General features: G+C 36.9%; 2 protein-coding genes across 4 annotated transcripts in view; one reads left to right on the top strand and one right to left on the bottom strand.

Moving 5' to 3' along the window:
- Positions 1 to 57: 57 nt before the first annotated feature.
- rps10 (ribosomal protein S10) lies at positions 58 to 3,544 on the bottom strand. Its single transcript, XM_081380637.1, has 6 exons — positions 3,474 to 3,544; positions 2,537 to 2,686; positions 921 to 1,095; positions 441 to 518; positions 282 to 337; positions 58 to 139 (listed from the first exon to the last, which is right to left on the bottom strand). The coding sequence occupies exons 2-6, from the start codon at positions 2,684 to 2,686 to the stop codon at positions 95 to 97; spliced, it is 504 nt and encodes a 167-aa protein (XP_081236763.1). The 5' UTR covers positions 3,474 to 3,544; the 3' UTR covers positions 58 to 94.
- A 3,447-nt stretch (positions 3,545 to 6,991) lies between these two features.
- Positions 6,992 to 13,507, top strand: part of pacsin1b (protein kinase C and casein kinase substrate in neurons 1b) — a 33,233-nt gene continuing 26,717 nt past the window's right edge. The window contains exon 1 of one of the 3 annotated variants that reach the window (XM_081381238.1): positions 6,992 to 7,041. The gene's annotated coding sequence lies outside the window, so the exon portion shown is untranslated. The remainder of the gene's footprint in view (positions 7,042 to 13,507) is intronic. The other 2 variants (XM_081381235.1, XM_081381240.1) reach the window with 2 other exon arrangements.

Here is a 13,507-nt window from a genome sequence, read left to right as displayed (position 1 = left end):
ATTGCATTGAATGCATAAGTACCAGCAACCAATATATGAACAAGTCTGACACAAAAGTACTTTTGAACCTTTATTGTACAGATAATGTGGAAAATCACTGTGGCTGCTGTCCTCCTCGGCCACGGCCAAAACCACCTCTCTGAAAAAACAAAAGGAAGCACGTGCAAAAAGTGAGCGTCACAACTTCCAAATTCCCAGGTGGATTATCAAAGCTTGTGTTTCTGTAACAGAGTAATGCACTGAAATGACATTATAAATAGTATTTAAACAGTAGCACTTACAAACTGGAATTCTGTGGCTGCACCTGCACCAGCCTCAGCTTTCTTATCAGCACCGGCTGTGAGACAAAGGGTTTTAGTTTAACACGATGCTGCACGTCGAGGCCACAGCTAAAGAATGTGCTGATGTCAACGGTCAGTCAGTGTGTGTTGTGTACGTACGTGGAGCTGCAGACCGTCTGTAAGCATCTCTGTCTCCCTCACCACGGGCCAGACGAGCCGGTCTCTCTCCCTCAAGACCTGAAACACACAGCATGTTTGATTTAGCACTTCAGCCGAGGTCTTTGAAATGGACTGCCACTTCGTATTCATACACAACCACTTATAGGCCACGCTAAATACAGTAGTCAAACATTTGAAGTGGATCAAAACCTTTTTGAACAATACCCGTTCTTGTCTTAGGACAATTTTTGATCCACTTCAAATCAAGTTGAATCAAGTAGTCAATGCACTATATTCAAGCAATAACAGTTTTCTAATAGTAATGATTTTACTTTTTAAATTGGGTTATATGATCTAAATTTTTTGGTCCTGAAAATGTTTACTATGAATGGAAAAGATGTTGAAATTCTACAAAAATTGCATGGAAAACAAGTTTATGGAACATGATGACGGTGAAAGCGAGGAAGATGACCCTCTTACCCTTGGGACGGGGTCTGGCGGTCTCTGGGCGGGTCTGGCGGCGGAGGGTGGCGGGCACGATCTCCGGGGGCAGGTGGAGGAAGTCCCGCAGGTACTGGATGCCCTCATTGGTCAGGTACCAGTAGAAGTGGCGCCAAGCAAACTGCTCTTTCACGTACCCACATGACTTCAGAGACTGGGAAGGCAGAGGTATTTCAATATACATTCACATTGTCATTGATTGGTTTACTAATGAGCATGTTTACAAGCACACTGATAACTCACAAATCAGCTTATTGAAATAACCTGTTGTCCAGGTTTACATGAAAACCAATAAATCGACAACGGAGGTAAACCACGTTTACCAGGCTTTATTAATAAATCAGGTTATTTCCCGGCGGTCACGTCAAGACTTAATTTGCGTATCTGACTCTGAGTATTTCATTTGTTATGTCAGTTGTGATGATAAATAAAGCATTAAAAGTTCAGAGTATTGCTACATGTCAGAGGGAAACGTACGGCTCATTTATTATCCTCTCATGCAGTTACAGATGCACGAGATGAGCGCACACACTTTCAGACTCACTTATATAGGATAAAAGTCTGATTTTGCGATACATTTCCTCCTCCCTTACTGCACAATGTTCGCTCTGTCTGGATGTGCTCAATCCACAGTAATATATCATACATGCGCAATTCAATAAGTTTACAAGCTGGGCGAAATCAGAGTAACAGGCAAAAATCAAACTGTAAAGATCAGTTTATGCTTAAAGGAGAACTCCGGTCAATTTTAACATTGAGCTCATTTTTTTGTACATTTGGAGTGCTGTCAATACAGAGAACAACTACAAAAATCGGTGTTGCCTACACTGTGTTATCCTCTTTTTAAAATTTGCACCCCGTTGACTTCAATGGGGCAAGTACTAAACCTGCTTTTAGCCTCTTAACATCCTTGATGTGTCATTACGAGTGCACAGAAAATGTGAGTGATTCCTTCAGAGTGAACACGAGTGGATCTGACTGCAGTAAATGTGAAAGATATGTATAAAAATTATGTTATTTAAGCCAGCGCAAATACCTGTGTTTACATCCCGTTTTCGGTTGAAGTCCAAAGTAGTCGATTGCCGAGTTCACGCGCGTGATCATTGGTAACTAAACCTATGCGCGTGAACTCGGCAATCGACTACTTTGGACTTCAACCGAAAACGGGATGTAAACACAGGTATTTGCGCTGGCTTAAATAACATCATTTTTATTCATATCTTTTACATCTACTGCAGTCAGATTCACTCGTGTTCACTCTGAAGGAATCACTCACATTTTCTGTGCTCTTGTAATGACACATCAAGGATGTTAAGAGGCTAAAAGCAGGTTTAGTACTTGCCCCATTGAAGTCAACAGGGTGCAAATTTTAAAACTAGAATAACTCGGCCGATTTTTGTCGTTGTTCTTTGTATTGACAGCACTCCAAATGTACAAAAAAATGAGCTCAATGTTAAAATTGACCGGAGTTCTCCTTTAAGCCGTTTAAGACCTAACTCTGATAAAGAAAAAGGGTAAACGCATTTTACATGATCACGTGCAATGTCTGCTCATTAAGAATAATCGGGTTAAGAATGATGTTCAGAAGCACTCACCTGCATAGCCTTCATCACGTGAAGGTTGGGTACGTTCTTGTCTGCGAGCTCTGGATGTTTTGGGAGATGCACATCTTTTTTGGCCACCATGACGCCCTCTTTAAAGAGGAGCTCATAGATAGCAATGCGGTTCTTCTTGGGCATCAACATCTGCAGAAAGAAAAACACAATCATGAGTTTTCATACATTATGATATTTACATTTTAATGCATTTAGCAGACGCTTTTAAGTGACTTGTGTTGCATTCAAGGTATATTTTATCAGTATGATAGACACACACCTTTAGAGCAACAACATTTGAGACCCTAGTTTAGCCATAAACACCATGGTATTCTTTGGTATATCTTACAGTATCATTTACATAATATAAATGTCAACCAGAAACATGGTATTTGTTCAAAACACCCTATTACCATCAATCGACACCACTGAATCCACACAAGTACTGCTGTAGTACAGTGATGGTAATATCATGGTATCAAACCACTACCATATTTAAGTATCATAGTATGTACATGTTAAGTTAGTACCATGGCTAAAAGAGAATAACATGGTAATAACGCGGTCATTTTAATCAGAGATAACTCTTATGAGAAACGCCTTGACGTATTCACATTAATAAGTTTCCAAGAAGGATTAGGCACTTAAATTAATTCTTTTCTGGAACACCACCAATAAATCTTTTATTCAATGTTATTTCCTCATCTTATGTTACAGTGTTGACTTCACACCAGCCGTGAAACACTCTCGCGCTGTCGCATACAAGACAGGGACATTATCCTGCCTTAAATATAGCATTTCCCCACCGCATATTTTCTCAAGACTAAGATATATCCATTATATGGGGTTTATTCAAAGCGAATTCGCTTGAAACGACACATAAAATAATAAGATGATGAAGATTTTGAACGGATTTTCGGCTCTTGTTTCGGCCTACCTTTACTCTTGCTGAGAGACCGGAGCCGGAAAGAACGTCATCAGCTGCTCTTCCGGTATTGTTTCGCCGCGCTTTATACAGTCACATGAGGAGAGCGAGGCTCCCGCTAGTGGAATGGAGATCGCATTCACTTGTCAAATAGTTTAAAATATACAAACATAATAGGCTATACACCAAACACCGTGTGTATGTGTGTGTGTACTTGTACAACTATCTTTGTGAGGACCAGTTTGAGTTTTAGACCATTGGAGTGAGGACAAAGAGAGTAAAGTGAGGACATTTTGGCCGGTCCTCACTTTCTGAGAGCCTTTAAACGCCTGTTTGAGGGTCAAGACTTGGTTTTAGGTATAAGATTATATTGGGTTAAGGGTCGGTTTAGGGTCAGGGGTCGGGTTAGGCACTTAGTTGTGATGGGTAAGGTTAGGGTAAGCGCCTAGAGATTGCATTGTGTCAATGAATGTCCTCATGAAGATAGATGTAGGAGTGTGTGTGTGGGCCTATATACTGTATGTAGGCCTACACTACAGTATATATAAATTGGGACATTTTGAAAGATGCAATAAAATCAAGAATTTGTGATATTTTTTAATTCTCTTTAATTCTAAGAAGATATTTCCAGTGTTTTCAGTGAACAACTTAATTGTATTTTGTAAATATAATCATATTTCGATTTTGATTAAGGTTGGGACAGAGTCATATTCACGGTGTCACATCACCTTTCCTTTGAATTACACGTTTTAACAGTTTGGAAATTGAGGATATAGTTTTGTAAGTGGATTTTTTGCCCAATCTCCCCTGATAAAGACAGCTGACCACAGTCCATGGTCGTCGTTGTCTGATTCTCCTTTTTTGTCATTAGATGCTCCTTTTACACCCGGACTCGATCCCCTCACATATCACCATCTCCCCTGCTCACTGTGGACTCTTTCAAAAGAGTTTAACTCGGATATTCTACGAGCTTTTCATTTTTATTTTACCTCAGTCCCAACTTCTTTGGAGTGTTTTGCAGCCATCAAAAAATATATATATTTACAAAATACAATTAAGTTGTTCAGTGAAAACACTGGAAATATTTTCTTTGCACTTTTGTCAGTTAAATAAAGTTCAAAGAGAATTAACAAATCACAGATTCTTGATTTTAGTGTATATATATACTGTATATGGGGTATGGGGTATATATATATATATATATATACAACTTTTTATATACAGTATATATATATATATATATATATACAACTTTTTATATACAGTATATATATATATATATATATATATATATATATATATATATATACACATACATACATACTTCTCTCACACTTTGGTCAATTCAAGAATAATTTATGCAATTAATTGTATATGTCTATCCTTGTATTGCTTAACTGGTCGAGGTTGTTAGGATTTAGAAAGTATTAGTAATAAGTAAATCAATACTTTTTAGAGAGAGTTATTATCTAATTACACTGGTGAAGATGTAATTATAGCATAATTATATTGTATAATATGTAATTAGTATATAATTACTTTTTTAACTTACCCAACACTGTATATATATATATATATATATAGTTCAGATGCAAAAGCCTCTAAGTGCCATCTGAAATTTTCTTCTAGAATTACCATTTTTATAAAGCTTGTATATTTAAGTTAAGTAATTTCACTTAAATGACAATTAATAGGTAATTTGCATTGCCATTTAAGTGAAATTATTGAACTTAAATATATGAGCTTGATAAAAATGATCATTCTAGAAGAAAATTTCAGATGGCACTTAGAGGCTTTTGCATCTGAACTCTTCATATATATATGGTATTTGCATAATTACAAATACATTGGATGCCCTCAGTCAGCCCTTATTCACTGTATGCATGTAAAACAGTGGCAGGCATCGCCTGTTTTGACCATAAATACTGTCCTGTTGTGACACCAAGTACGATCCACAACAGTCCTTTACTCTTTATACCTCAGGATTGCTGTAACAGAGGGCATCCACATCCTTCATACATGAGAAGTAAGCATGCAATTTAACAATGAAGGTAGAGTCTGGTAGTTTTAAGTATGTGTATGGCATTTGGCCTTTGACCTCGTTCTCAATAATGGCATTTAATGGATTTATTTGGTGTGTTATTATGGTACTATTTCTCAACCTGATTCTAGAGGTACTTGCTCTGGTACAAGACGTTTCTAGGTTGACCTTTGAAAGTAGGTCTGTGAGAGAGATCAGATACTGGTTTTGAGTTCAATTTAAACTCTTTAGAAAAGTTTCTTGAAGTTTCAGCTTTGGATTTGGCATTGGATTTATTTGGGAACATTTCATAGCAATGGCTCCATCCAATTGCTAAAACAAAACTCAACCTCACTGGATGCATTAACAATAAATGTATTGGTTAATATTTCAGCGCTCAGCACATTTCTCTGGCAGCGAACAGCGTATTCCTGTTTTCCCATCTGTGTTGCGAGGCGGTGATGTGTTTAGTGCCCGAGGTTTGTGGACTTTGGGGAATGAACCTTACAGGAGCTTTGATTGTTGTTCTACCTGTGCCAACAAATAGAGAAGTTAACATTGCAACACCTCCATCTGCTTTCATACACGGACCATCTGTGTTTGCAGGCAAATTCCTTTCATGTAATATTACATTTAGGAGCAGATTTGCCAGAAGTGCACATTTACTGCACAAGAGGCGCTCGTACAGGTTTGAATTGAACTTTTTTAAAGAGTGCATGTCAAAAATGCAAAGCAGCTCATGAATATTGTGTTAAATATTATGACGTCACCAAATATTTAGTTTTACTGCAGTATGACACCGCTGCCCCCAACAACACATTGAAGTAAATGCATTACCAATGTGTCACCAATAGGTGGCAAAAATAAACCCTAATAGACCCTGAATATATGTAAATGAATATAGGCTATAAGTGGTATTAACACAACTGTACCATGGTACTGCCACAGTACTTTTTTGTTGTTGTTAAAACATCCCAAATACCATAATACCAATTGTTTTGGTCATTTTTAGTTAATAGCTATAGAGTTTAATTGAACCATCGTCAGTTATGTATTTCACAAGAATGTGGAATAATTCATATCATATATAAAAAAAATGTATTATTTCATTGGTCACCAATTCGTTGATCTTAGTATGGTGCTCATTAATATGTAACGTGGGTCTATTGACTGACCATCCCCCATCTGATACACCCGCAGCACAACACTGGCTGTGTTCATCCGATACCTTTGTGTTTTAGCGATGTTCGATTCGCGAACGAATCATTCTGTTGAACCGATTCTTTTTTATTTAGTTGAAATGTTTCGCAATGCGTTTGTAAATCACGTATAAGTAGACTGAGGGACACCATATAAATGACGTATTCAGAAGTTGTATCGATTCGAAACATGTATTTAATTACACGAAAACACCACGGAAAAGGAGAGTCGCTGTGAACTCGCTGAAACGAATTCGCCGAGCGAACCGATTCCCTAAACCGAATCCGACGGCTCACCGTTATTGTGTTTTACTAGAGTGGAGGCTCACAGAGAGGCTGGATTCTCGTTCATCTGTGTTTGGTATGTCTTAACGCATGGTTTTGTTTCTTCTTTGGCTGTAGAAATGAGACCTGTATCGATATAAGCGGATGACGTGTGGTCTTGTGTTTTGTCATTTATTTCTGAACGCTTGCGCAGTCTTTAAAGAACGCTGCGGTTCTTCGCATGAAATGCTGAACACTGAACGCTCTGTGCACCTGGAATTAATATGCATGTGTCGAATCAAATTGAATTACATGAATGAATTAGACTTTTATGCATTCTTCATTAATCACATGTATTGCATTTGGCAAAATATGAGCTATTGGAAAAAAATAAACTACTTAAGCTAACTAATAATATAAGCCTACAAGACATTGAAGCCATTTTTCCGAGACTTAAGACTTTTAATATTTGTAGAATGTACTTACTAATTTATGTTTAGAATAGTATGCTATTCTAAAGTTATGCATTTCATGCATTTCATGGTATACCATGAAATCCTTGCAAAAAAGTGCCACAATATGGTAATACCATGGTACTTTGATAATGAAATATTTACATTGTACTCCAATGTACTTTTTTGTAAGTGCACCTTGTGTTTTTGTATGTGTTTCAATATTATTGTTTATAGAATACACATACTGTCTAAATGTTGGAATTAGTCTAAATGTTGGAATTAATAGTCTAAATTGCTAAAATTAGTAGTCAACTTTTAGTTTAAAATAGACTGATTTGTTTCTGTTTTGTACTAGCCAAACAAGAAAATACCCAATTTTGGTCATGCACCATTGAAGTACCTTGTAGTAGCATGAATAAAGATGGCAATTTAGGGCACTTGTTAACCCAGACCTCTATTCTGAGATTCACAATAGACCATTTTAGTAAGTGCAATCTCAGTTGCTCCCAAAGGAGACTTTAGTGTCTTTTTTGCATGCTAAACCGTAAAGGTCTGCTTTTAATAAATCAATAGCAGCAGGTCTGGCAGCAGCGAAGGCCATGAATCATTACACCAGTGTGCTGTTTGATTAGGAGATGTCTAATGGTTGTCTCTGTTGCCATTTAGTTTGATCTTACATCTGCGCAAGCTTAACCGCTGGTTCACAGACACCAGATGTCCGTTTGCTCGAGTCAAAGGGTGAATCCTCGTCTCGGAGGGTCTTGAACTGTCCAGGGTCCTGAATCGTCTCTTGGCACCTGTCCTGAACTCTTTAGCTCTGGGCCAATTATTATTTGCTCTGCCGGGAAAAAGTTTCGATTTTTGTGCACAGTTCTGTGGGAGTTTGGCGTTTGTTATCCTGCATTGATTCAGCGCTATACCTTCTCAGAAAAAAGGTACAAAAACAGTGCACCCTTTTTTTTACACTGTTTATCTTAAATTTAGTATTTAATCTCAACTGTATAGATTTTTGCAATCCATTCACCTTATGAAGTCATAAACGCTCTGTAACTGGATTGTGTTGGAGGACTCGTTCACCTTCACTCTGAATCTGTCCTTCAGTAGCTTCAGATGGCGAATAAAACCGGGGATAGTGTGTCTTTAGACTTAGAGGCTTTTAACTGAACTCAAGGTACAATACAAGGTCTGAGCACTAACAGTGGGATAAACATCTCAATGCAACAGTTCCAAACTCCATTCCAGCCAAGATGTCACCTTTAGAAAAGATTATCATTGAACACTTTTTATGAGGAACTGTATGGTATGCAGTTAGTAGTATAGTATTCCATTCTGAATGATGTGGTTTAGTTGCATAACCCAGATTGAATGATTTGTACTTTGAAGGATGACTCGGGGTTCAGCAAGGCAGTGTCATTGGATGATTGGGGTCAAGTGTCAAGCTCAAGGGCACAAATCATATCACCCGTGTTACTGCCCACATGGGATTCGAAGCTGGTTACAGCGCTAATTTCTGTTCTGTTGATTAATCAGCTTTTGTTGGTAGTTTTGGCAACATGTCTGATCGAGTTTTAGTTGTAATTTTTAGCTACATTTTTTTAGATGGAATTTTACTTATAAGGTTAATTTAGCATTCTATTTATAAAATTATGTAAAAATGTAATTTATTTATAAAAAAACTATCATTTTATTTATAAATATATGCAGTAGTTTAGTAAATATGTAATTTGTTATTTTGTTTATAAAATTAATTTAGTAATTTAGTTTTGCTGGTAGTTTTGGCAACATGTCTGATCGAGCAGGTCTAATTTTTTTGCAAATGTAAAAAAAAAATCAAAAATCAATTTGATGTTTTATTTATAGTATTAAATTACTTTTTTATTTATTAAGGGTAATTAAGCATTTTCTTTATAAAATTATTCAGTTGTTGTGTAATACAATTTATAGTTTAATTTAATTAAAGTAGTGTAATTTTGTCATTTATTAACTAATTAATTTTAATTAATACAATTGTTCAGTAGTTTAGTAAATATGTCATTTGATATTTTATTTATAAAAATAATTTAGTGCTTTTGTTTGTGTTTTGCCTGATTGAGCTTTAGTTGTAATTTGCAGCTCTAATTTTATTTGCTGCCCAGTATTTATATAATCATTTTATTTATAAAATTGATTATAAAATTATTATTTTATTTAACAATTTGTAATTTACTATATAGTAGGCCTATAATATACTTATAACACACTGTACTGTATAAAATACATTATTATAACTAAATAAGTTTTTTATTTGCTAACTACTAATCATTTGTTAGGTCACGCCAGTCAAGCTTGATCCACGTCTACCTATAGAAATGTATTGATTGATGTGTTAATCCTAGTTGTGTGAAATTTTTCCTGTGAGCTCATCAACAATCATTACATACACTGAGACCAAACAACACACACATTATCCCGTCAATTACAAGGAATTAGTATCTGCAGCTTAATCAATGCGTTGCTCAGGAGCGAATGACCCTCCTCCATCCCCAGCTCCTCCTCTCGTCCATATTCCTCTTCGAATCAGACTCATATTTCTTGAATTATGTTGTTACATTAAATTATTGAACATTAAGACATTTATGTTGGTTCTGTTCTGTTTACCCTGTGGAGGGTTATCACTGCTCTCTCTACTCTTATCCATGTTAGACCAGGACAGAAATTGTCAGTCATCTTTGACGATAGTGATCCTGACAGAAATCAATATTTGCTTTTAGTAGGACATCTTTTTGTACTTTTTATTTAGATAGTATCCAAGCTATTTTGTATGTGCGAGACTTCTGATTCATTAGAGCAGCAAAGTGCAGTAAACTGTTTGTGCTTTGAACCATTGTGTTTATAATTATGTCAATACTTTAAAATAGAAATAGTAGCTTGCAATATCAAGCAACGTAACGAGCTGTTTTGTAGTGCTAAAAATAACAGGAAGCGGATGAATCCGGAAGCCTCTCACAATGGTCGTATGGAAAAAATAAAGTGGATTTAGGAAGAACAGAATCATGTGATGATATCTTTGGAAAAGAGAGGAAGTTATGATCTGAACATTGTTGCTGGTTGAATTTGAACCAGAGCTGCTGCAAAGACGTTTTAAAAGTGTATGTCTATATATGATGTCTTTTATAGGATAGATTACGCTGTTCTTTGAAGCCTCAGGGAATGCATGCAACAAGATCTCAGCTGCTGCATCTCTCCAGCGTCGTATTTCCAGGAGGATGGCTTGCTTTTTGACAGGTTCTCATGTGTGTGTGAGGCGGTGTGGATATCAGCTGCGCCGTGACCTTGCCTTAACACACACGAACACGTGCAAAATCCTCACAAACACACTTTTGGCTGCCGTGAGATCCTGCATTGATCCTTCTCTGCTGTCTTGCCCAAGTTTCTGTCTGTCTGTGAGATGGACAAAGATAGAGAGAAACAAATTGAAGAGGCGGATGGAAGGACATCACGTATCTATCGACTGAGCCTAAACGCTTGAGAGAAAGAGATGCTGAGGAGAGATGTGAGATTTATGCTTTGAGCATTGCCAACGATCCGACATCAATAATCCGTCGCTCAGTTTCTAAACGTCTCTGAAAATGATTACTTGTGCTTCACGAATGCTGAGAGGATGTGCGAGTGAGAACTTATTTGAAGTTTAATGCAGCTTGTTAGATATTTCTACAACCCCACCCATAAGCAAGAAAACTAATGAGTTTCTTTCAGGGATCTGAATATGAACATTTCTCATCAGTATATTGAGCTGAGATTGAGACTAAATCTTGTATGCTTGAATCTGTCATTTACTCACCCCATGTTGTGTCAAACCTGTACGAGTTTCTTTCTTCTGCTGAACACAAAAGAATATATTTTGAAGAATGTCGGTAACCAAAATGTTTCTGGTCCCCGTTGACTTCCATTGTATTTTTTATTTTGTTCATGGAAGTCAGTGGGGACCAGCGACTGTTCAAAATATCTTCTTTTGTGTTCAACAGAAGAATGAAACCCGTACTTTTCATTTTTCGGGGAACTATCCCTTTAAATCATCAGAAGTGAATTTAGTTCCTTAAATCTGAATTTAAGACTATATTGGTGCATATTTGTGTATATTATTTGACATTGAATGTGTGAACTCTCTTCTCAGTTTAAATGAGCCTCTGTTTCAGGGTGTGACTGTAATCTCTGCTGTAAGCAGTTATACAGCTCCTCCAACACATTATTATTAATGCACGAGAGATGGAGGGAGTGTGAATCAGTCTCTTGGGTATTTATTGAATGAATGAATCAGTGTCTCTCATGCAGTTTATGACTGTCTTCCTACACAAAGCTTCACCTGCCATGTTCAGACCCAAACACAGCTGTGGAGCTTTAGTATTTCACAAACATTGCAATTGATTTCCATCCATTAATTAGGGCGTTTACTAGGCAAGCATTTCTCTTATTGCTTATGTCAAGCAGTATTGGTAATGTTAATTAAAACTAAAGCTATTAAAAATCGTTCCCATTCATGTAAATGAAGCTGAAATATAATAAAATATAAATAGTAGATTAAAAACTTTAGCAAAAATTTGATATATTGCCTTGGCAACCTGATGTAAAGTTTAAGTTTAAGTACTAAAATTACTAAAACTAATTAAATAAAATAATTTAAATATAAAAGAAGATATTAAATCAAAAGTTGCACATAGCAAACTCAGTCATTTAAATTTCACAATTAATTACAAAGAAACAGCAAATTGAATTAAAAATTTAAATTTGAAATAGAAATAGTGCATTTTCATGCTTGCCAAATTGGAGAAGATGATAAAATAGACTCCAATATTTTTTGCACCGTTGTTAAGGAACCTAAATGTGTTTTAATGGAGTTGTTGGTAGCAGCAGGACCCAGTAGAAGCACTTCTGCTTTATTTTCATTCAGTTTCAGTGAGTTACTTGCGTTTTGTCATCCAGGTCTTGACTTCATTGAGCCATGAGAAGAGATGATCTAATGAAAAATATTTTCCTGGTTTGATTGGAAGATATAGTTGGAGGTCGTCAGCATAACAATGATAATTTATGTAATGTTTCTGGAATATTGAGCCTAAAGGTCGCATGTAGAGGGAAAACAAAAGAGGGCCGAGAATAGATCCCTGTGGAACACCACAATGGATAGGCGCAGATGGTGAAGTGAATGAACCGATATTTACAGAGAAGAAAGTCCCCTTTAAGTATGAGGCGAACCACTGTAAAGCTAGGACTCCAACAGCCCACTCAAGTCCTTTCAGAAGAATATCATGATCAATAGTGTCAAATGCGGCACTCAAATCTAAAAGTATCAGAATAGCAGAAGACCCAGAATCAGTGGCAGCAGAATGTCATTTGTAACCTTCAGCAATGCTGATCAGTGCTATGCAGCGCTCTAAACCCAGATTGAAACAGGTCTAGATTATTAAAAGTATCCAGGTTAAGTACACTGTAACAGTGGAACTTTTTCCAAACCTTTGAAATGAATGGGAGTTTAGAGATAGGCCGGAAGTTGTTATGCACAGTGGGGTAATGATGAGGTCCTTTCAATAGGGGCTGTACGAAAACATGTTTAAAACTTTCCGGAAATACCCCATTGATTTAAGGTGCTCTAAGCGATATTGTGCGTTTTTTAGGCCGAAATATTTTTTGCCACATCCAGCAAACATCTATCTCACTATCCTCTAGATGCCTGTCCCCTGAACACACTGTAAACAAACGTGGTCTCTGTAGACAGCCCAGGCTACACAAACGACAACAAAAACAAACTGGCCCAGCCTGGACCACAAAACATAACAAACAGTGTTCCAGCCAATAACTGACAAGAATGATTTGGGGGTGGGGGTGGGGGGGTTAGTGCGCGTGCACATGAAGGGGGGGAGTGGAGAAGAGAGAAGCATGAAGAGGGAAGTTAGCTAGAGGAGAGATGTCCTAGACAACGACAACGATGTTATAATTATATTCTCTTGAATTTTGATATGGCCGACACACGACCAAAGAGACGACATTCCGATGAACAAATAGCAAAGAAGAAATGAATTAGAAAATCCACCAGGCAATACATATTACTGACAGAATGTGAGTTTCATCTGAGAA

The sequence above is a fragment of the Scardinius erythrophthalmus genome, assembly GCF_964197995.2.
Source record: "Scardinius erythrophthalmus genome assembly, chromosome: 12".
NCBI classification, from domain to species: Eukaryota; Metazoa; Chordata; class Actinopteri; order Cypriniformes; family Leuciscidae; genus Scardinius; species Scardinius erythrophthalmus.
The sequence above is the reverse complement of the archived record's forward strand: the minus strand, read 5'-3'. Positions and strand labels throughout refer to the sequence as shown.

Coding starts and splice junctions, on each gene's coding strand:
- rps10 (XM_081380637.1), bottom strand. CDS start 2,686: ATGTTGATGCCCAAGAAGAACCGCATTGCTATCTATGAGCTCCTCTTT. Junction 1,096..2,536: donor ACGTGATGAAGGCTATGCAG/GTGAGTGCTTCT, acceptor CTGCCTTCCCAG/TCTCTGAAGTCATGTGGGTA. Junction 140..281: donor CAGCCACAGAATTCCAGTTT/GTAAGTGCTACT, acceptor TTGTTTTTTCAG/AGAGGTGGTTTTGGCCGTGG.